Source organism: Podarcis bocagei (assembly GCF_964188305.1).
Source record: "Podarcis bocagei genome assembly, chromosome: 2".
Lineage (NCBI taxonomy): Eukaryota > Metazoa > Chordata > Lepidosauria > Squamata > Lacertidae > Podarcis > Podarcis bocagei.
Genome location: NC_138126.1, coordinates 91,764,767 through 91,787,454, shown reverse-complemented (window position 1 = coordinate 91,787,454; position 22,688 = coordinate 91,764,767). Strand labels below are relative to the sequence as shown.

General features: G+C 45.5%; 1 protein-coding gene across 2 annotated transcripts; it reads left to right on the top strand.

Moving 5' to 3' along the window:
- The first annotated feature begins 622 nt into the window (after positions 1-622).
- On the top strand, positions 623-22,471 carry LOC308581804 (bMERB domain-containing protein 1-like). 2 transcript variants are annotated; one of them, XM_081184501.1, is made up of 7 exons: positions 638-708; positions 780-988; positions 6,202-6,322; positions 17,232-17,305; positions 19,314-19,428; positions 20,245-20,318; positions 21,459-22,471. In XM_081184501.1, the coding sequence occupies exons 2-7, from the start codon at positions 910-912 to the stop codon at positions 21,575-21,577; spliced, it is 582 nt and encodes a 193-aa protein (XP_081040627.1). In that variant the 5' UTR covers positions 638-708; positions 780-909; the 3' UTR covers positions 21,578-22,471. The 2 variants fall into 2 exon arrangements, with proteins under 2 accessions (XP_081040628.1, XP_081040627.1); XM_081184502.1 differs by lacking the exon at positions 780-988 and having other exon boundaries at positions 623-708.
- Positions 22,472-22,688: the final 217 nt, after the last annotated feature.

Sequence of the window (22,688 nt, the reverse complement as noted above, 5' to 3'; positions counted from 1 at the left end):
CATTCCTGGAAGAAGCAACATCTTCTTAGCCTGAGATGCTCTCTTGGCTTGCAGCCAAGAGAGGACAAAGGAGCTATCTGCTTATGGGATAGATTCCAAGTGTATATATTTTGTAGCTTATGTCTGCCTTCTGGGATCCATCTGTGAACAGAATGTGTGTGAATAAACTGTGTCGTGTCTAATCTTTTATGAGGGAATAAAGGGGAATTACCAGGAAACTTATTTTAGAGGCTTAAACGAGCCTGGCAAAGACGTTATCCTCTGTACAAGTTAGAAAGGAGAATGTTACTCTGCTAAATTATAGAACTAGTGTTAACTAGTTGGGAAGGATATAATTAAACAATATATCCTCTCCTGTCTCCCTGAACATTCCCACACTCATAACTGGGCTTAATTTCATTCATTTGCTTTAAAAAGTAGTGCCCTTCTCTCCTCCTGAAAAAAAAGTCCTCAGTGCTGCCCAATATACGTTTCCCCACTGACACAACATTCATCTCACTCCTTTTAAAGCCATCTAAGTTGGTGCCTATATCACAACATCTTGTGTTTTGCTGATGAGTAGTTTGCACTTATTTCCACCAGAGGGCGGCTCTTGGTGTCATAACAGAGCCACATCTAGGCTCCTGCAGCCTCTGATTCTATTTCATCTTTCAGCAGCTGTGCTAAAGCATCTCGGTGTAGAACTAGCAGGCAGCAGCTGCTGGGCAGGTACCAGGCTTGGCTGTATTCTGTGCTCCTTTGGTTTTGCTTCTCTCTCTATTTAATCATCCCTTTTCCAGAGGATGGGCTCTGACTTCCCTGCAACGTGTGCTCTTTAGAAGTCCTTCTCCCTAAGGAATCATGCTCATTTAAACAAACAAAGAAAAGAAGATTAGAGGGGGGAAAACATCCCACAAGCAAGAGACAAGGATGGAGAAAGAAACCAAGGCATCCACCCAGTACGGATCCCTGGAGTCAACCAAGTGGAAAGCAGCAGATGCAGGCAAAGGTGAGATTAGTTTGCACACCTGGGGCACAGCAGCGAAGTACCAACTCCCTCCCTGTTACTCACTGCACCCCCTGAAGTGGGGCTTAAATCCTTGCAGATCTGCATGATGCGTGTGTATGTGTGCCAGTATAACATTTGCCTGCTGGGTGTCTGCTATTTTCTGTCTTCCTTGAAAGTTTTGCAGCAGTGGAGATGGAGATGGATGTCTCGTTCAAATCCCACCCCCCTAAAACCCCCACTCCTGGTGATGTTATTGTTGTGTGTATGTGTATGTATATATATATATATATATATATATATATATATATATATATATATGAATGAGACCCCACCTGTCTGTCTCACTGGCAGTGGAAACGAAGCAAGTTTGCATTGAGTAGTGGCAGGCAGTGGGGAAAACATGAGTAGAGAAACCTGGCCGAGGACCAGACACTCTAGTCTCTGTTCATTCACAAAAAGAGCCTCTGGCGTGGACGGAGTTTGACTGCTGGGCGCACTCTAGTAGCTTGGGGGATGCCTCAGTGCATGTGTGGGCATTACAGAACTGGCCAAAACGAGAAATGCACATGATTTGGGGTTTCCAGGAAAGGCCACGTCCCCAAGGGTGAAGCTGAGGGGCATTGAGGCTTTTAGCAATACCCCATGAAGGCACCCAGGTAAGGATTTACTCCTTCTCTACTCAGCTATATACCATCTGTGTCAGCTCCCCATTTTTGTGAATGGGCATAACCGGGCAAGCGACAGGCAGGAAGGAGTTAATGCCAAAACTTCCCATTCAAGAATTCAGCTATCTCCTTCTGTTGCTTAGAGAAGCAGACACACCTTACCAGTACAAATGCCTTTATGAGATCCTCATTACAGTGTAGACTAGTGGCTAAAGCAGCATGCAGGACAAGGATGTTGCAGTTCCTTCCCCTTCATCCGCTGCTGGTGGGTGGGTGTTTATTATGTATATACAGTGGTGCCTCGGGTTAAGTACTTAATTCGTTCTGGAGGTCCGTTCTTAACCTGAAACTGTTCTTAACCTGAAGCACCACTTTAGCTAATGGGGCCTCCAGCTGCCGCCGCGCCGCCGGAGCACGATTTCTGTTCTCATCCTGAAGCAAAGTTCTTAACCTGAGGTACTATTTCTGAGTTAGCAGAGTATGTATCCTGAAGCGCCTGTAACCTGAAGCGTATGTAACCCACTGTATATGATACACAGAAGCATATTGGCGTCAGGAGAATAGCACATTTGACCTGCTGCCCAAGTCTGCCTGTTTCAGCCAGGTTGCATGGCAAAGAAGACCCTGTTGCTTGAAACAGTGGGTCTGGGCACTTGGCTGAGTTAGGTGGGTCACCAAGTGCGAAACCAGTTCAATTCCCCCGGCAGATGAGGCAAATTATGCAAGGTGGCTCGGCTCAGGTCTGGAAACAGCATACCAGCTTGGGCTCCTATGGTACTTCCCACACAAGCTGAGAGTACATCGTGTGGATGGGTGTGCCTTCTCTCAATCCCCAGAGCCTTCAGCTGGCTCCAGCCAAGAGCTACTCACCCTGGAGGCTAGAGACAGCATGGGGTTGGCAGCCAGTGGTTTAATCACTCCCACCACAGCAGGTAAAGTTAATAGCTCAGTTCCAGACAAGAATACAGTGGTACCTCAGGTTACAGACTCCGCTAACCCAGAAATAGTACCTCGGGTTAAGAACTTTGCTTCAGGATGAGAACAGAAATCGTGCTCCGGTGGCGCAGTGGCAGCGGGAGGCCCCATTAACTAAAGTGGTGCTTCAGGTTAAGAACAGTTTCAGGTTAAGAACAGACCTCCAGAAAGAATTAAGTTCTTAACCCGAGGTACCACTGTATAGCATTTTGTTTGTGAGTTCTCTTAGCATAAACTATGGGATTTTCTGTTATAGCTTTTAGGATGGACTGGTAGTGCAATGGGAGAGGGGGTGCATTTAGTGTGTGTGTGTGTGTGTGTGTGTGTGTGTGTGTGTGTGTGTGTGTGTGTCATCTGCCTTGAAGTGAAGGGTCTTTCATCTGTATTAAGTTTCCGTAAGACCTGATGAAGTTCTTAGCATCTTATACGACTCAGCCTAAAATGCTTGGACTGTAATTGGTCATTTGGGTTAGGGGCCACCATCAACATATTTGCTGGAGATGGCTGTGGTGCTAGTCTCCTAGCCAGCAGCTGCTTCCTCCAAAGTCACGGGAGGCAGATGTTTAAACTTCCATCTTCTTCATTCATTCTCTCTTCCCAGGTAATGATCACAGCATTGTTTAGCTCATAGGTTTTCAACCTTTTTGATTCCACGGCTGCCTTGACCCAACTACATTCTTCCTGCGGCACCCCTGTGGGGCTCAGGAGCCCAGTTATGTCACCCCTTGCCTGCAGAGCTGGCAGCCTCTCACCCTTTTTCAAACACCCTCCCTTGTGGAGTGCTTCCTCAGCCTCCTCTCCTCTCCCTTCTCCTTGGGAGTGCTTTGGGCAGCTGCCATCCCTGGTCTCTGAGCTGCCCCCTCTGACCCAAAGAGAGGTGCCTCCTCCCACTGCCTCGCAGGGGCCTCAGAAGTACCCCCTGGCCAGCCCCAGAGACACCAGCTTGTAGCCAGAGCTGCTGCAACAAGCAGCTGTTCAAGCCTTTGGGAGGCAGAGACGCAAGAGGGTATCAGGGGAGGGAAGGAAAGAGGGACAGAGGCCAGAGGCTGGCTTTTTCCTCTGACTTGACTCACTGGCACAGGCCAGTGTTGGGAGGTTATTTGGCTCCAGTAATGAAGTATTGATCTCATCACTTGGCTCTGCTAGTGCGTGCCAAGGAAGCTGGAGATGGCCTTTATACACTTTGTATAATGCAGCTGCATGTCTGTCCCTAAATCCAAAGGAATAATATTCTTCAGGATTGACTGGTCCAGTTAGTGCAAAATACAGAGCACGAGAGATGATGCTGGGGTTCAGACTTGATTGCATGCCAACTAATTCTTCCTATTTGTGTGTGTGAGGGAGGAGCAATTTTGCAGGAGACTTTCGCTGCAGGTAGATGCTCCATTCATTCAGGTAGTTCCATGTTTTTTTCATTTTATTTTCCATTTTATTAAACGTTTATTTCCATTCATCCAAACCCATTCCAGGGTGGTTTGTAAGAATATCCATAGCAGTACTGGCACATGGTAGGGGAAAAGGACAGAGGTACAGGAAGCTTCCTTAAATCACATCAGACCATTGGTCCACCTGTAGCTCAGTATTGCCAATACAGACTGGCAGTGGTTTTCCAGGTTTTCTGACTGGGGCCTTTCCCAGACCTACTTAGAGATGACCGAGATGGAACCTGGACCTTCCACATGCAAGTCAGGTGCACAGTCCTTCCCCAGAAAGCAGAGGGTACAAGACTCGGCAATAGAAACTTTTTTCATATTGTAAACTGCCCTGTGATCCTCAGGTGAAGGATGGTAAAGAAATTTAACAACAACAAGAACAACTATTCAACTCTGAAATGGGGCTACTTCCTAACATCTGTGAGGGTGGGAAGAGAATGTGTTTCAAGCCTGCCCTTGGCTTAGTTGGGGTGGTAACGATTCATTATGCATTTGAGATCAAATGCACTTCAAATGCAGGAAGTGCCCTAATCCAATCAGGATGAATTCTGAGCCTGGCATTATGCAAAGAGCCAGTCTTTATGTTTGTTAATGGCTCTTCTTATGGTTGATTGTAAAAAAAACAACAACCTCAAAGCAGTTTAAAGGTAAAGAGACCCCTGACCATTAGGTCCAGTCGTGACCGACTTTGGGGTTGCAGCGCTCATCTCACTTTATTGGCCGAGGGAGCCGGCGTCCAGCTTCCGGGTCACGTGGCCAGCATGACTAAGCCGCTTCTGGCGAACCAGAGCAGAACACGGAAACGCCGTTTACCTTCCCGCCAGAGCAGTACCTATTTATCTACTTGCACTTTGACGTGCTTTTGAACTGCTAGGTTGTTCATGAAGGTAAAACAAGAAAATCAAGAAAAAACTCTCAACTTTGAAACAATGAAGGTTCCTAGGACTTTTGCAGTCCATTTCTGTGTCTGCAAGAAATGTACGCAGGGGTTGCATGTTTGCTGAAGCAATGTATTATTTTAGCCAAAACTGTACACAGCAATATTTTGTTACTGTAGTAAATAACTATTTTTCATCCCTCGTTCCTAGAATCACAATTGCTGAGTCCGTTCTTATTTGGGGAGCAGTTGTTTGAATGTCATGAGCACCTACTGGACAGTGCCCGTGACATGCAGGAGAACAGGAGCCACTTAACTGTTCACCCTGCCCACTTGTGCCTATTGAAGGACCTGTGGAGTCGTCGTCCCATCCCCCCCCCCCCACAAAGTCTTTGCTTGAGTTCTTTGCTTGGTGTAGGTGAGAGAGCAACTTTTCCACCAAGAGAGCCTCTCTCCTTCCATAGTCAAAATGGCAGGCCAGTCCTAACTGCTACTCCCTGGTGGGTCTTCTCTAGAGCAGAAGCTTTTGTTCTTTGGACCTTTGACACAATAATAATAGCACAGTGCCATTCCCCCTACACTGAAAGGAAAAGGCATGCACAGATAATTCGGTCTCCATCAAAGCTGGTTTCGTTTCAGAGATTCCACAAGGGATTATAATAAAAAAAAACTAAGATGAGCACATTCCCTGTAATCTTAGTATAAGAGTGCAGACTCTGAAATTGCTGCCAGACTCTTGACAACTATGTCAAGAAGATAGGAGGGGAAATGTGCTTCTCTAGAGGTATAAAGAGAGAAATGAGCCCCCCAGGCACTGCTGTGAAAGGAATATGTCTGCCTCAGGGGAGTTTGGAAGAAGGAGTGGAGGAGCAGCTGCCGTCTATGGAACTAATTCTCTGCAGTCCCCCCTCCATTTCCTCAGTGATATTTTCATGTCATTTTATCAGCTGCTCTTAGATCCTGTTGAAGGCAATGATATGAGACTGAACTGTGGCTCTCCAGAGGTTGTTGGACCACAACTCCCATCATGCCTCATTCTATACTGTGCTGGCTGAGGCTGATGGGAGTCGGAGTCCAACAGTGTTGGGGAGGGGCACAGGTCCCACATAGGCCATATAAGGCAGCCTGACAGAAATCAGAACCTCTTAGCCATGTGGCCATAAATTGGAAGCGATTCCAGTCCAATCACTGATGGCATTGCTTGCTTTCCTGTCCACCCCCATCCCATCTGCTAACTGAGTTCCTTTTCCCTTTTGCCCTCAGAGGATGAGATAGTGTCCATGGCCGACTCCACAACGACCATTGATGACATTGAAGGGGAGCTCTTCAAAATTGAGAGGATCCGGGAAGTTCTGGTGCGGAGGGAGTCGGAGCTCAGATACATGTGAGTTGGGAAACTGGAGAGCGGGATGCCCGTGGGAGGGCGCTCAGCAAGGTGCAAAGTCTCCATGGGCAGGATCCTGTCTCTTTCCACCACCTGTAAGGAGGCAAGAGGCAGCTGGTCCTGGGTGCTCCTCTTCATCTCTCCCTCTCTCTGTCTAGATCTGCTCAGTTTCCCTCTCCCTGCTTTGAGTTCACAGTTCAGTCTCTCTCACTCAGAAGAGTCCACAAGAGTATCAGGCCTCTCTTTCAGCCTGCCTGGGTGGGCGGGATCCCATGTTATCTCAAGCTGCGTATGCCAACTTCAGGAAAGGTCAAATAGCTAGTCTGGCCCTCTGCATCATGGAACATCCCCCCCCCCTCCCTGAAGTGTGCAAGGGTTTCTCAGCAGATAGAAACCCTGATTGGGAAGTGGCTCATGGGAGCGTGGGTGTTTTGAAAAGAGCTGCTGTATAGGATGTGTTATTAGCCCAATGCTGCCGACTAAGTTCTGTGGATAGTGAAAATATGAGGTGGGCTGCCTCCAGCCTCTTCACCTAAACCTCTTCACCAAGCCTACATGTGCAGATGTTGTACACATGTACATGCTGTACACAGAATCTGTACAGCAACCGCTTCACAATTTCTCCATTTTTGAACCAATGGAAAGGGACTACTGCGTGACCATGAAAACATTTCATGGATTAATCGTTCTGGTATCACAGGACACTGTTATCTCGCTGAGGTAAAACCAGGTCAGGAGAGAGCTATGGATTAAAAATTCAGGAGCTCCTCCTGACCATTCATAGATGCACCAAGAGTGGGGACCTTGTGTTTATTCAGACATTGTTGGACTGCAACTCCCATCAGCCCCAGCCAGCACAGTACAGCCATCTCTCTCTCTCTCTCTCTCTCTCTCTCTCTCTCTCTCTCTGTGTGTGTGTGTGTGTACATTGGTACCTCGGGTTAAGTACTTAATTCGTTCCGGAGGTCGTTCTTAACCTGAAACTGTTCTTAACCTGAAGCACCACTTTAGCTAATGGGGCCTCCTCCTGCTGCCGCGCCGCTGGAGCACGATTTCTGTTCTCATCCTGAAGCAAAGTTCTTAACCCGAGGTACTATTTCTGGGTTAGCAGAGTCTGTAACCTGAAGCGTATGTAACCCGAGGTACCACTGTATATCTATCTATCATCTATCTATCTATCTATCTATCTATCTATCTATCTATCAATCATCTATCTCTCCCTGCTGAATTGGGTTGGGAGGTAAAGGGTGTAGCACACTGTTACTGGACATAGAAGTTTGGTTTTACTGTCACAGCCAATAGCCATTGACACTGTATGTGGTCCAAAGCCTCAAGGGACCACCACCTTGAAGGTCTGATCAGTGCCTGGACAGGAGGCAGCCTGAGAACCTTGGGTTCCATTATGGAAGAAAGGCAGGATGCTGTTGTAAGGAAAATAAACAATAAGTGCCTAATCCTTTGAAAAGCCACCCAAGCTAGCAACCGGTGACACATCTTATGGTACAATTTTTCTTCTCAGTCCTGAGCCTACCACAGCCCCTGCCCCTGCCCCTGCCATGTCAATGAGAATGAGATGTAGCATCGCACTATTTAGAAAATGCAAAAAGAAACTCATCTTCCCTTTGATGACTTCCAGCATCTGGTACTGCAGAGACTGACTGTAGCTAGCCTAATCTGTGCCAACCCTTCTGCAGCTAAGAATGACTCAGCTAAGCAAAGCTTCTGCGATCCAGCTGTACTTACCCCAAAGCCATAGGGATTGGTCCTCATCAAAGGCTGGGCTGCTGTTAGGAACCTATGTATCCCTTGGGGCATCCATGGATCTTTGGATGTACCTTGAACACAGGGCTGGCTAACCTGTGGCCCTCCAGATGTTGTGGGACTCCAGTTCCCATCAGCCCCACCCAGCATACTCAATTGTCAGGAAAGGGTGGGAAGTGTGGTCTGGCAATGCCTGGAGGACATGGCTGCTTTAGTGGTACTGTGCATCCTCCTAAGAAACCCCCTTGACAAATGCATCTCATTTTTACGTGATGCATCCTGGCATATATTTCAGACTCAGCCAAAGGGAAGTGCCATAAGGACCCCAGGGATGCATCCATTGTCCTTTATGCAGCATTATTCTGGAACACAGGAAACTGCCTGAGCCAGATCATTGGTCCCTTTTGCTCAGGGACTGGCAGTGGCTATCCAGAGTTTGAGGCAAAGGTCTTTTGTGGTTTGACTTGGAGACGCTGGGGATTGAACCCAGGACCTCCTGTATGCAAAGCAGATGCTCTACCACTTCTTCTGGTTCCTGTCCAACAGAAAGCATATTCTTGGTGCTGCAATGAACCCCAAATAGAGGCTGTTAGAGAAGAAGCACCCCCAAATATGTCTGCATTGCAGATTTGGAAGCCCTGGGCTTTCAAGGAACAGCCTTACAGGCTTCTGCAACCTGTATACACATAGAGAGAGATCTAAAACTGAAGTCAGAGGTGAGTCATCATTCATCAACATTAGCCTAAACCTGACTGCGATGTCAACACCGTGCCTCTCTCCTAGGGGTGGAAAGCCCTCCCATTTGCTGTGTTACAGCATGGCCTTTTCCTTCTTGAGTCAGCAGTGAAAGCTGACTTTTTCAAGGCAGCGGAAGGAGGGAGAAATTTCTATAGCTCTGATTTCCATGCTAGAGCAGCCTTTGTTTGTTTTCTTCAATCTCTGAATCACTCCGTGGAAGAAGCAGCCAAGCTGCAGGTGTCAATATCCACCCTACAGCACACAAGGCAGGTTTGCCAAGGACATGCTCTGCATAGACTGTGGGTTCCACAGAGCAGGGCTAATTTTTGCCCCTGAAAGATATCAACAGGGACAGGAATTTGCAAGGGCAGACAAAAGCCTTTTTCTAGATCCAGATTTATTTTCAGCTGTCCACCCCCAAATTGGCTTAGCCCTTAAACCAGAGATAGGGACCTGTCACCTTCTATACATTGTTGGACTACAGCTTCCATCAGCCCCAGCCGGCATGGCCAATGGTCAGGGATGGTGATGTTGTATCCAGAATCATCTGCAGGGCACCAGGTTGCCCTAGAAGTCCTATTTATATATATACCAGTCTTCCATAGAGATGAAAAGTATATAGATGAAAACAGCAGCAACAGCAGCAACAAAATCCAACTATCTAAGCTAGCCAGGCATAGAAGAACATCAACCAGAAGTGAACCAGAAGAAACTGGTCTTGCAGTCACTATGAAAAGAGAGCAAAAAGGTGGCTTGCTGTTGTAGCTTACTGTAAAACAGCACACAGGTAGAGTTTTCTGGCAGGACCACAGCAAGCAAGTGGGCTCCAGAGATGGTCTTTGGAGCATGATGTTCCTACACCAAGTCAGTGGCTTTAACCTTTAAAGTGTAGCCTGAACAGGACCCAGAAGTGATTTGACAATCCTTGCAACTGGCCTGACACAGAGCGGGTTGGAAATGATTGTGCCTTCCAACACCTGTCAGAAGGACTGCACTTAGGCTGAAACTTCTGTAGCATCTTCAAGGGCAGCTCTATTTAGTGTGCATTGCCATAATCAAGCATGGAAGTTACAGAACTGTGAATCAACGTAGAAAAAGGAAAGTTCTCCCCATTAGCTGAAAGTGGGGGGAAAGGTGCTCCTGGCAACCTGCCTTTTGAAAAGCAGTGCCAGGTCAATGAGTATACCTAGGGCAGCCATCCCCAACTGGTGTCCTCCAGGTGGACTACAACTCCAATCAGCTCCAGCAGCATGGGATGATGTGATTATAGTCCAAGACATCTGGAAGGCCATTAGGGGGTTGGGGAAGGCTTAACCTGAACAGAGAAGGTGGTAGAAACCCCATCAATGACAGTTTTGGTACTCCCTTCCAAACAAATATAAGGGTTGCTTTCTGCCCACTTCAGAGTTGTTATAGACTTAGCCCAAAGTCTTCACCAAATGTTGCTGCTACTGCTGCTGTGATGCAGACTTGCTGGCTGCTAATTGCCTTTTTCTCCCAAGTACCGCTGATTATCTAATGAATTCTCCCACGCAGCCACCCACACTGGTGGCTCTTGATATGACCTCCATGCAATTCTCTCTTCTAGCCCAGGCATCCCCTTCAAAGTGGTCTAGCCTTGTCCTCCTACTTAAGGGGGGGGGGGCGTACATCAATAGATCCTTGTCTCCCTCAGCCAAAAGCTCTTTTTATTCATATTCGTCTACAAGAAGCAGGACTCTTGGAACAGTATAACTGAGTGGCAGTGTTGTGGGACTAAACTCTCCTTTCTCAGGTGGTTATGTCCCCTGGCTAGTTGCTCAAATGGTAACATATCTTGCAGAGGAAGGTAACAGCCATGAGGCTGCTAGAACGTGTGTGTGTGTGTGTGTGTGCATGTGCGTGTGTGTGTTCATGTTCCTTTGCTTCAAGGAGCTGTAGCATAAGCATAAATAAGAGTAGAGTATTGAAGTGGGGTCTAATTGGAGCCTGGATATGCGTCATGTGTTGCCATATCCAGGACTGTGAGTTAGATTTGAGAAGCCAACGCCTGCATTACATTTTGGAGAATTCTTATTTTAGAGTGGAGCCGTTGTAACACTGAGGCTCCTAAGATAGTGGATTCTCTGGTATGTGTTTCTTTCACAATTTTTATCCAGAAACACAGGAAGCTGCCCTAGACTGAGTGACACCCATATTTTCTGCGCTAACAGTGGCTCTCTTGAGTTTTAGACAGGGGATATTCCCAACCTTACCTGGAAATTCTAGCGGCTACACCTGCAAGCCTTCTGCACGCAAAGCAGATGTTCTACCACTGAGCTAAGGTGCCTTCTCACCCTGCCAGATCTGTTTTCTGTGAAACAGAAGCACAAATGTTCCTGACACTTTATTTTGATATGACTGGCAAAAGGCAGAAACATGTGAACAGCAAAAAGACATCATAAGCCTGTGAAAGTGACTTGGAAACTACAACTAACCCAGAATTCAGCTGCCTGATTGCTGACTGGGGGTACAGAAGATAATTAAACTTGCTGCTTCCACTACAGCAGCTTAAGAGGTAGCTAGCTGACTGATTAGGCAATATGTGAAATAGTCTTTTAGTTAGCAAGAAAATTGGTTTAAGTTAAGACTATTTCTTCAAGTGATGCTAAAAAGGCCTTTCCCCCCAGAAAGCATCACTTGTGAGAGCAGTTAATGCAGCAGAGTGTATTTTTAAATGGTGTCCAATCTTGCCAATTTAGGTTTTACTTTCAAACTACAGGTGGTAGGTAGTACAAAACCTAGTTTAAGTGTGAACGGGGCCTTATAGTTTTTCAGTGGTGAGTTGCAGTGCCTGAAAGAGCTACAATCAGATTCCATGCCCAGGTCTTCTAAGGTAGAGGGGCCCAATTTTTTCTCAAAGAGGGCCAGATTTGATGAAGTGAACATGCATGGGGGCCAACCAAAGTTGTCAGGATTTTTTTTAGGATTGAAATTGTCGAGTTTTTTTATGATTTTACCCCAGAATTCAACTTGTTGAGCTTTTTTAAGGATTTGGCTCCAGTAAATAAACTGCCATAGAGGCCAGATGAGGCCCCCATGACGAACTTTGGATATGCCTGTTCTAAGGGCTGTCAGAAGACAGAACCACGGATAGCTCCCTCTGTCTGCTTAGTGTGCCCCCCAGCCCCCCCATAAAATAATAAACCACATGCCTCTATTAGTTTGTTACGTATGCAAAAACAAGAGTTCTGACATCAGCAGCAAAATACATTTTCCTCATACGGTAGAAGAGGAGTAGCAGTTGCTGTGCTTTGAAAGAGCAATTCTTTGGGTTTGTGTAGGTGGTTTAGCTGCCTTATCCAATGCCCTGCTGAGTTCTGCAGGCAGCTTGGCATGAAGAAAGTGGAAAAGCTCTTCTCCCTCTTTCATGATACTAGAACACAGGTGCATCTGATAAAGCTAAACATTGGAAGAGTTATAATAGACAAAATACAGTACTTCTTCTCACAGTGTATTATTAAACTATGAAATTCACTACTACTACAAGAAGAAGAGGAGTTTGGATTTGATATCCTGCTTTATCGCTACCCGAAGGAGTCTCAAAGCGGCTAACATTCTCCTTTCCCTTCCTCCCCCACAACAAACACTCTGTGAGGTGAGTGGGGCTGAGAGACTTCAGAGAAGTGTGACTGGCCCAAGGTCACCCAGCAGCTGCATGTGGAGGAGCGGAGACGCGAAGACGGTTCACCAGATTACGAGACTACCGCTCTTAACCACTACACCACACTGGGATTACTACCAACTCTGGGACAGTGTTAAGAGATGATCCACCAAATTCACTGAGGATAAGGCTATCTCTGGCTCTAGCCACAAGGGCTATGCTCTGCCTCCACAGACAGTGGTAGTATACTTCTGAATACCAGGTCTGGAAACTACAGGAGGGGAAGAGTGCTGTTGTGCCAAGATCCTGCTTGCAGGCCTCTCATAGGGGTCTGGTTGGCTACTATGAGAACAGGATGCTGGGCTAGATTGGCCACTGGCCTGCTTTAGTGGGGGGCTCTTTAAGTAAAAGGTGGAGGAATGGCCTGTCCATTTCTGGCCTTTCATGTTTGTTTGTTTTTTTAACTTTTCATTTTCTCACTCATTGGAATCTTAGAATTGTAGAATTAGAAGGGATTCCAAGGGCCTTCTAGTCTACAATAAAAGCTCAACTTTTAGGAAGTAAAAACTGTGGAATTGGTTTTCTGGAGCAGATATTAAAACCTTAATGTAATCACCATGGAATATGCAGCAGGGAAAGATCCACGATATAAGATGATAAACATTTGTTACCTTGACGTAACAGTTTGCTTTCCCAAGAAACCCGTACAGCAGGTTGTAGGCACTCTGCACTGACTTCTCAATACTTCCAGAATAGCTAGCCTTTTAGTTAAACTTTGAGCCAACAATACATCCATGACAGTGATGATGTCAGCTGCAAGGGTGCAGAAACTCTAGATCAGGGGTCAGCAAACTTTTTCAGCATGGGTCCACTGTCCCTCAGACCGTGTGGGGGGACGGACTGTATTTTGAAGAAAAAAAATAACAAATTCCAATGCCCCACATATAACCCAAGATGCATTTTAAATAAAAGCACACATTCTACTCATGTAAAAAACATGCCCCACAAATAACCCAGAAATGCATTTTAAATAAAAGGGGGCCAGATTTAGAAGGCAATTGGGCTGGATCTGGCCCCTGGGCCTTAGTTTGCCTACCCATGTTCTAACGCATTAAGCCAAGAAGGGCTATCCTGTATTCTCAGGTCTCAAGAGCAAAAAGAAAGATATAACAAAAGGTGGAAATGTCTATTGCTTAAAACCTACTGTGCATTCTGATGCATGTTTACTCAGAGGCAAGCCCCACTACATTCAGTGGGGCTTACTTCCAAGAAAGCATGCATAGAATTGTGATCTTACCAACTCTCCCTAATCTCACCCCCCCACCCCCAATTTCTTTACATGTGAAATTGTAGGTTATCAATTTACTATGATTCGAATTGGTCGGTCCTTCCAGGGTTAGGAGAAATTGTACTGGAGGTTGGACCTAGACCCCAGGTTGTCAGCTGGCCATACCTGCATTCTGCCATTCTTAATGGAATATGGTTCATAATGCGGAATCTGGTGCTCCTGGAGATTTCCTGCTATACAGAAGTATGCCTGTAGCCCTCGTGTCTGCAGGGAAGGGGCAATTATTATAACGAGAGTAGCTGCTACAAAGGGTTTAGGAATCAAATGGTACCTAGGTGGGGCCTTCACTCATCATTTAGGACCATTTTTCTTTTCACTTATTAAAGACAGGCTGAGCAAGGCTGCATGGATTAATTAGCACATCAGAAGACCTCTGTGAAAATGGAAAACTCAAGAAAAAAGAGAGATTGCCAGGATGGTTACATAATGTAATGCAATTAGATGCACTGTTCTGATGAATGTAACCCATGTATATTATGCACATAATTCTTCTGCTGCAGGGATGTCCTATAGGAAGTAAAATTACACAGACATACACAAAAGGTAGCCAACCCAAATTCGCTGATGGATAATACAACAATCTCTATTGTGGAACTGTAAAGACAATTAGATAATAAAATTTCATTAATTTTAGCCAGCTTTCTTTTGTTGTCAGATAAAATGTATTTGTTTAAGCCAATGGGTCTCAATAAATCATTACAGAATTACTTAGTAATTCACATTCAATTTAAAAATAAGGCATGAAATGGGAGTAAAATACCAATGTTGTTGTTTTTTTTTAAAAAAGAATCCCAGTTCTTAAATTGTATCTATCTCCTTGCAATGCAGTTGAACAGCTCCTAATTTCTGCTTTACTGTGCATGGCTCTTTGAGTCACTGCAGACATAATATAATTCTATCTGCACATATTGGAGCACCCACAATACGACAGTACTGCACAGCAAAGTTTATTATACATCTGTTTATTTCAGTACAATCATATCCCACCTTTCTTCTTTCAAGCATCTCAAGATGACATACTCAAAGTGGTTCCCAGAAGATCTCCCATGCAGAAAATGACCAGACCCAGACCTGCTTAGCAGCAGCATGGTGACTGCATCATGTGCCCCCAGACCATGCCCTGGACTAAGGGGAACTAGATCAATGAGACACAGCTGACATGGCATACAAGGACTACCTATAGGAGTTGCTGCTATACTGTTTCTGGGACTTTTCCTTGTGCTGTTGTTGTTGCTATACCCCACCCATATGATTGGGTTGCCTCAGCCACTCTGGGTGGCTTTCAACAAATATAAAAGCATAATAAAACACTAAACATTTAAAACTTCCCTATACAGGGCTGCCTTCAGGTGTCTTCTAAAAGTGAGGCAATTGTTTATTTCTTTGACGTCTGATGGTAGGGTGTACCACAGGGTGGTTGCCACTACTGAGAAGGCCCTCTGCCTGGTTCCCTGTAATTTCACTTCTTAACTTCTTACAGTGAGGAAACCACCAGAAGGCCCTTGGAGGAGAACCTCGGTGTCTGGGCTGAGCGATGAAGGTGGAGACGCTCCTTCAGGGCTGAAACCATTTAGGGCTTTAAAGGTCAGCACCATATGCTCCAAGTACACAGCCATTAAATCCTCTCCATTTTCCATGGCTTGCTAGCCATAGATGGTATCAAGCATCACTTCAAGCTAGCGAGCATGGATCAATATAGATAACTTTTGCTCCCAGCAGCCCCAAGTTAAATCTAGCTAGGAATTCGATTTCTAACCCTTAATGATTCTAAGAGTGATTTGGCACCCAAGGCTACAGATAATTTGCAAACCACAGGTGCAGTTTCTTCTGACTATCACTAAGTTGTCCTCAGAAAGGTGAATTAGTATCTCACTGCCGCCTAATTCTTGAACTCTGTTTCCCCTCCTCTGTCTCAGTCCTGTCCAAGTTATGATTCCTGTATGTGTGCGTTTGTGTTTCCTGAAAAAGAGCATTCCAGGTTGTCAGATTATCTTAGAAGAAGCCCTCCACCCAAAGATGCTTCTTGTAATCCTAAAAGCATCACATTATAAAACCAAAATGCCGTCTAAACTGAAGAAGAATGGAGAGAAGAAACAGCTGGCATGTGGGGAGGAAACCTGAATAATGTCTTCTGTATAAAATTATTTCTTGGCTTTGAATGGGTATCAACACATTTGGCTGTATTCTCATAGGGTTTCTCCGGTGACCAAGATAAATCATAGGGTTGCCTATTTAGAGAACAGTATCCTCTGGAATTATTCAGCTTGTAACTGAGTCATTAGAGGAGCAACATTGATTCAAATCCATTTGCTGGGATGCAGATCTATAGTTTATTATTTCTGTCGCACTCCTCAGTGTACAGATTTCTCCTCTTATTCCTGAAGACAGATTAGGCTGAAAGGCAGTGACTTGCCTGAAGGGCATCTACAGGTAAGTCAGTTTCATGGCTGAGAGAAGATTGTAGACTGGATCATCTTTGCTCAAAGCTCTCATAGCAGGCTGCCCTTGAGTTTTTGCAATAGGTTCTGTGTTCCTGGGGAAATCTCTCCCTCTAGTGCCACCACTTGGTCCCTGCCATTGGTTCATGATACCTTGCTACAATGTTGGAGCTTGATCTCCCTCGTAGTCTACTATAAGCCCAATCACTACAAATGCCTATTCAGAAGAAAGGGCAAACCCATACAAGCAGTTCATTTGCACAATATTTGGTCATTATTCCACACATTCTAATGCAATTTTCTGGTCGTGTTTCATTGTCACAAGGGTGAAAAAGTGCTTTAATCCACTTTAGATATGTGAACACAAGTTCAGGTACGCGATGTAATAATACTGACAAATCTGGAGGTGTCCAGAGGTATCCTGGGATGTCCAAATATCCAAGACAATCCCAGAGGCTTTGGAAGCAGCCTGATTCAGTCTGTGACCTTGCATTGGACACCTGCCTTAGAAGAGCCCCAGTTCTCTTCAAATCTCCCTGATTTGGCTCAGGATTCAAGGTTTGTCTGAAGCAAATGTGCACACCCCTAGTGTAAACCCTCCTTCCAAGATGGGTTGTCTTCTACAGCTCCTTAAATGATCCCTTATTGCATTCTGCATGTAGAAACACATGCTGCTTCACTTATCTGTCTCATGTAGCAATTTACTAATTTGGAAGAAAGGTTGTGGAGCAGCTAGAGAGTTTTAAAGTGTAAAATGCAGGTGATGGATTAGAAAGTGGAAAACGATAAACAAGAAATATTCCACATATAATCTGTTGCAAGGTGGTATCAAAGGCCCCAAGCGACTGGTTTCAGCCAAATGTGTCCAACCCAGCTTGGAGTTCTTCCCAGCAGCATGTTGAAAGGTAAATGATTGGGATTTGCAGCAAGGGATGCTCAAGTGACTTGTCTCTGTGGTCTCATGTGGACAAGGGATTGAGGCTCCCTCCCTTGTCTTTTCAGGATGGATGACATCCAGCTTTGTAAGGAAATCACCAGATTGAAAAAGGAGTTGCAGAAGCTGATTGCAGTGCCAGGTAAGGCCCAAACCCATGGCAACTCTCCCAGGGAGTGAGTTTTCTTAGCATCTTGTTTTCCATAAAGCTTTGATGGTGCCATCCCCATGTACTGAGGTATGAGGAGCTTGCGACCTCCAGCTATTGCTCAAATACAACTCCCATCACCCCTGTCCACTGGCCATGTTGGATGGGGCTGATGGAAGTTGGAGTCCAATAACATCTGGAGGGTTGTGGATTACCCACCCCTACCCTATTCACCAGTGGGGTTTGCCATTTACAGGATCTCTTGGCCTCCAATGTCACTAAGCTAGGAGAGGATGTTGAAAAGGAATGTGAATTAAACAGGCCAATGCAAAGTTATCCTAAGACTTTTCTTGTCTCAGAGATGCTTGGCTAGCTTTGGAATCTGAATTTTTAAATGTTAAGCAAGGCAGGAGGAGATCCCAGGCATCTCAGAACAGGTGAAACTTACTAAAGAGGTATAAAACACATTCTGCCACAACTATCACAGGGGGAAATAATAGTTTTATAAATAGGTACTGCCCATAGCATTGTCTGTCACACCCAGTCCCAGTTAAGGGGTGCTATCATTAAGAAGGGAATAAAGGTTAGAAAAAATGTAGAAGAACCTTCATGAAAAGTTTGGGAGGATGAAAGAGCCTGTGGGGAGGAACAAAGATTTACAACCACCCATAAGAGGTCACAATGGAAACTACCACTATGTTTGGTTGGAGATGTTTAGATAGAGGACTGCAAGGTGGTCCTGAAAGTCATTGTCTGGAATCCTTGTATCCTAAACCACAGCCCAAATGTTTAAATACAGTAAAGTTTCTCAAGTCCAAAGTGCATCCTCCTTTTCTTCATGGTGCAGCTTGATCAGTACCAACTCACTCTCTGTCTGTACTACAGTGCCCTACAAGATGGGTCTTCATCCTCCAGGTCTTGTCCACTGCATAGCACTGAGACTTTCAGCCCTGCCACTCTGCTTCTCCTGCCCCTCAACCACCTCCACCTCCACCAGCAAGCCAAGTTGTCCTTGTGGAGGGGCTACTCAAATGCTGCTTATCCATTGCTGGGGAACAGTTGGGTGCATACTTTATATTTATTTATTATCTATGCATTTTAAACTGTGTGGATGGGTTTTTGGAAGACGCCTGTGCATGAATTTGTTCTATGTGTGGAGATCAGTGCATGCTGATCAATGCATGGTCTTTGCAGTCAGGCTCTATTCCGAGGTCATGAGTTTCATGACGATCAGTAGTTTCTTATCTGCCGTAGTCCTCGTCCTCCTTCACAGCCATTGTAACATAACAACATTGTTGTGTTCCACCTCTTCTGCACTTGAGGACTTCTTGGATCATTCTTTGTCTAGCTTCTCCCCTTTGACCTTATCGCCTTGGCTGACCCTACTGGGAGTATGAGACTCCTGACGGCTTTGCTCACAAGGAACATAGGAATGTGCAAGCACATTCACCACAACAAGGTGATGATCCTGTGAGTGAGATCTGGCCTGCAAGCGCTCCAATTGGAGAATAGCCTCTACCAAGGGGATCATGTACTTTGAAGAAGCATGGACTCAGGAAGATAGGGAGAAACGAACTCCAACTCTACAGTTCTACAGTTCTATGAATCAGTTGATTACAGAGCAGTCTAAAGTCAAGGAAGAGTGGAGAGGCCGATCCACTGTCACATTTCGACCTCTACAAGCTTCAGAATTTGTCTTTCCTTTTTGCTAGTTCAGCTACAGGTTGAAGTAGCTCCACTGAGCTTTTGATTCAGCAACACAAGAAACACATTAACATTGTGTATAAGATGCTTAGGAAAACAAAATCAAAAAGGTATTTGTCTGGCATTGATAGGACAGTAAGGTAAGCGCCAGGCAAACCTTTCTGAGGAAAGTGTTCCATCACTAGGATGCCACTACTGAGAGGGCCCTGTGTCAGGCAGGGGACACCCACATATCTCCATTTGTTGTTATTCCTCTGCCATTAACCTATTGCTTTGTGGATTTCCCCCTATTTTCCAGAAAATAAAAAATCTAAAGAAGACAAGCAGCAGGAGGAGGAGCTAGTGCAGCAGATTCACAAACTTGTGGAGACTCGAGATTTCCTGGTAGATGACGTGGAGTTTGAAAGGCTCAGGTACACATGGATACCAGCAGCTGTGCCAGTTTCCTAGCCCCAACTCAGTGTTGGCATGCACCCAATGCTGTTCATATATGTTTTCCACCTTTCCTCCAAGAAGCCCAGGTCAGCATACCCAGGGGTTATCCCATTTTATCCCCACAACAACACTGTGAAGTAGGTGAGACTGAGTGAAGGTAGCTGGCCTGGAGTCACCTCGAGTATTTGAAGCCAATTTTATCCACTAGACTATTTGGTTGGGGTACGGAGGCAGACTTTGCTTCTGTTGCCTCCTCAGTTCCACACAGGGCAATTGTAAATGTGTGTGCTGTTAAATTCATTGTCACATATTGTTGTTGTTTTTTTAAAGGGACTTTTCCAAAGGTAAGGTGCAAAGGTGGAGGCAGGGCTTACTCTACATCACTCACCAAAAACTCAAATCATTGTCTCCAGGGATGATCAACCTTTTTGATCTGTAGATTTATACCATTGCTTCTGGACAGTATTGCAATACTGGAGTCTAGGCAGATTTTAAAATGTTTTTTTAATAAAGGGCAAGAAACAAAGGCTTGGGGTACTGGTACAAGCAGGGGAAAGGAGCTGTGCATGTCAGTGAAGCACCACTCTTTCTGAAAGCAAATATTCCCTGGAGCCAAGAAAGAACAAAAAAGCAGCCTTGTCCTTCACCGAGATCTGAAGAACAGTAATTCAGGATACCTTGACTCTAACCTATCTGGATTATAGCCATACCTTCACACACACCAAGCAATGGTTGCTTATTGCTGGGATGCAAATCTCATCCACAGAATAGTAACCAATTTCCTCCTTCCACAGAGAACGAGAAGAAGACAAAGAAATGGCAGAGTTTTTGAAGACCAGGATTTCCAAAACCTGCCTTCCGAAAACAAGTAGGTACTTGGGAGTGAGCAGCCTCCCTTTCCACTGCTGTGTGTATGTAGGAACAGGATTGTGTTTCCTCCATGCTATATCTCAATCTCTATCATCTTGTTCTCTATCTCTATTGCACCAAGAAAAGTTGAACCTGTGTAACCTGTGTAAATAATGCAAATTTGCATAATTTAGATTAGGTGTTATGATTCTGCACTGTTTGCTCTTTTGCATTCATAGATCTGGGTTTTGCTATCTTGCATGGCTGAATCCATTGTGCATAGATGCTGCTCCAGAAGGGAAGCCATTTGTGTGAAGAGGTTCCCGTGCAGTCTGGATAATGTCCATCAGCCAGGACACACACACACCCTGCCCAAAAGGAGGAAGAGAAGTTGTTTGCAACTGGAAAATAGCTAACCTATGTAGGAAGCAGCTGCTTATATGATTTGTGTATATTATTTTTATTTCTTGCTTCTTAATCAAAAAGATCCTGAATTATCTATTTTTTTTAATGAGTGGCCCACTATTTTTACTAGTATATCTTATTAAAGTCCAGTGTAAATGTGACAAGTTTATGTTTGAAAATGCAAATATGCACGCACAGATACTTATCAGCGCTGGCAGCTGTTCCCACTGAGTGTAGTTTGGAGTGGAGGGTTGGTGCCTTTGTGATTTGCTGCTGCCACCCAATATACAAATATACACATGACTTGGTTACAGTGGTGGCTTGCACTTATTGGAACTAGCAAGGCAGAAGGCAGGGAGGTCAACAGTAGGTGGAGCCAGAGCCAATGGCAACTCGAGTCAACAAATTCTAGTTTTGTCTCCACTCTCCTCCCTGCCAAGTTCTAGAAGGGCAACACTGAGACTAAGGAAGATAAAACTTACAGCCAGTGTCACGTCCTGGACTGGCTGTAAGGAAGCAGACAGGTGGAGGTCTGGTTGAGGGCAGACAGAGGTTGGTGGGGCAGTGCCCCATTTGCTCATATGAACAATCCTCCACTGGTTGGTTATGGGCGAGCTTTAAAGCTCACACCTTCCATATGAGTTGTGTGGATCCCAGATGCAGACACCTGCTTACCTCAGGCAGATTGGTGGCTATCATAGGGCCTGAGCATGAGCCCCTGTTCCCATAGCAGTAACTGTTTGTTCCTTCACAGCTCCAGTAAAAGAAAAGAGGATGACCTCAAGAGGACAGCAAACCTCTACACCATATGTAACAAAGACAGGCCTCACCCTCCTGAAGGAATGCTGTGGCTTCACCTGCTCGGTCATGTAGGCTGGGGCTGTTGTCCATATTGCCCACCCCACCCACCCCAAAACGCAAAATACATTCATGGGCAAACCCTGCCCGCCCACACCCTGGTCAACTGGATCCATTCAACTCACACAGAGTCACAAGCTTGAGGAGCAGGGACAAGGGATTCTTTTGCAGATGACATGGACCTTGCAAGCACATGTGGAAACTGCCTGGGGCCCAAAGGCAGGGCCGGCATCCACCCACCTGCCGACCAAAACCAACCCACACAGTCAGGGTGGGCATCATAAGCAGAGAGCCAGCATGCGTGCTGCCAAATGGGAGGGCCAAACCACAGACAAATATTTCAGCCTGCTGCCTTTTTCCTACCCTTTAACAGGGCAGGCAGGGGGGAAACAGGAGCCCCCAGTCAGGATACTGTTTGCAGGCTGGCTACAGGGTGGTGAACCAAAAGTTTCAGGCAGCAAAATATTGTTGCCAAGTGCACACAAACAAATGCACACAAGCACACACATGCAGACGCAAACAATATGGAAGGACCGAGCCCTTCTGATAGTTTAAAAGCAAGCAGAATCAGTAGGACTAATACAACACACTCCCCCCCCCCGTCTCTCTCACACACAACCCCGGCCTCTCAGTAATGTGGATGTTGCTCCTCTTCATTCCTTCTCTGATTAGCAGGTTACATCGAAACCGCCATGAAGTTACCTAGCAACTGTGGGGCACTGAGCCTTTCACCATGTCATCTCTGTGGCCGCTTCCATGTGCAGAATGACAGCAATCTGTTTAAGTTTATTCTTAAATTACCGCCCAGCAGCAATCTTATTCAGAGCAATCATCAGCTCTTCATTCTTCATTCTGTTCAGCGCAAAGACGGGTGGCTAATTAAATGCTGCTTCAAACAGTGTGTGAAAATGGGTGTAAGGAGTATGTGCAGAGGAGAGACTACCATGTGTGAATGCACATATGCCTGTTTTGCTGTCAGCTACACCTTCTGGGAAAATAGGTGCTAGCATGGTCTTCACATAGGATGGTGTGCAGAGATATTGACATGCATACTTCCCCCATCCCTATAAGGGAAAAGACACATATTAAGCAGCCCAGAGAGTCCCAGAAACAATGGATTCCTAAA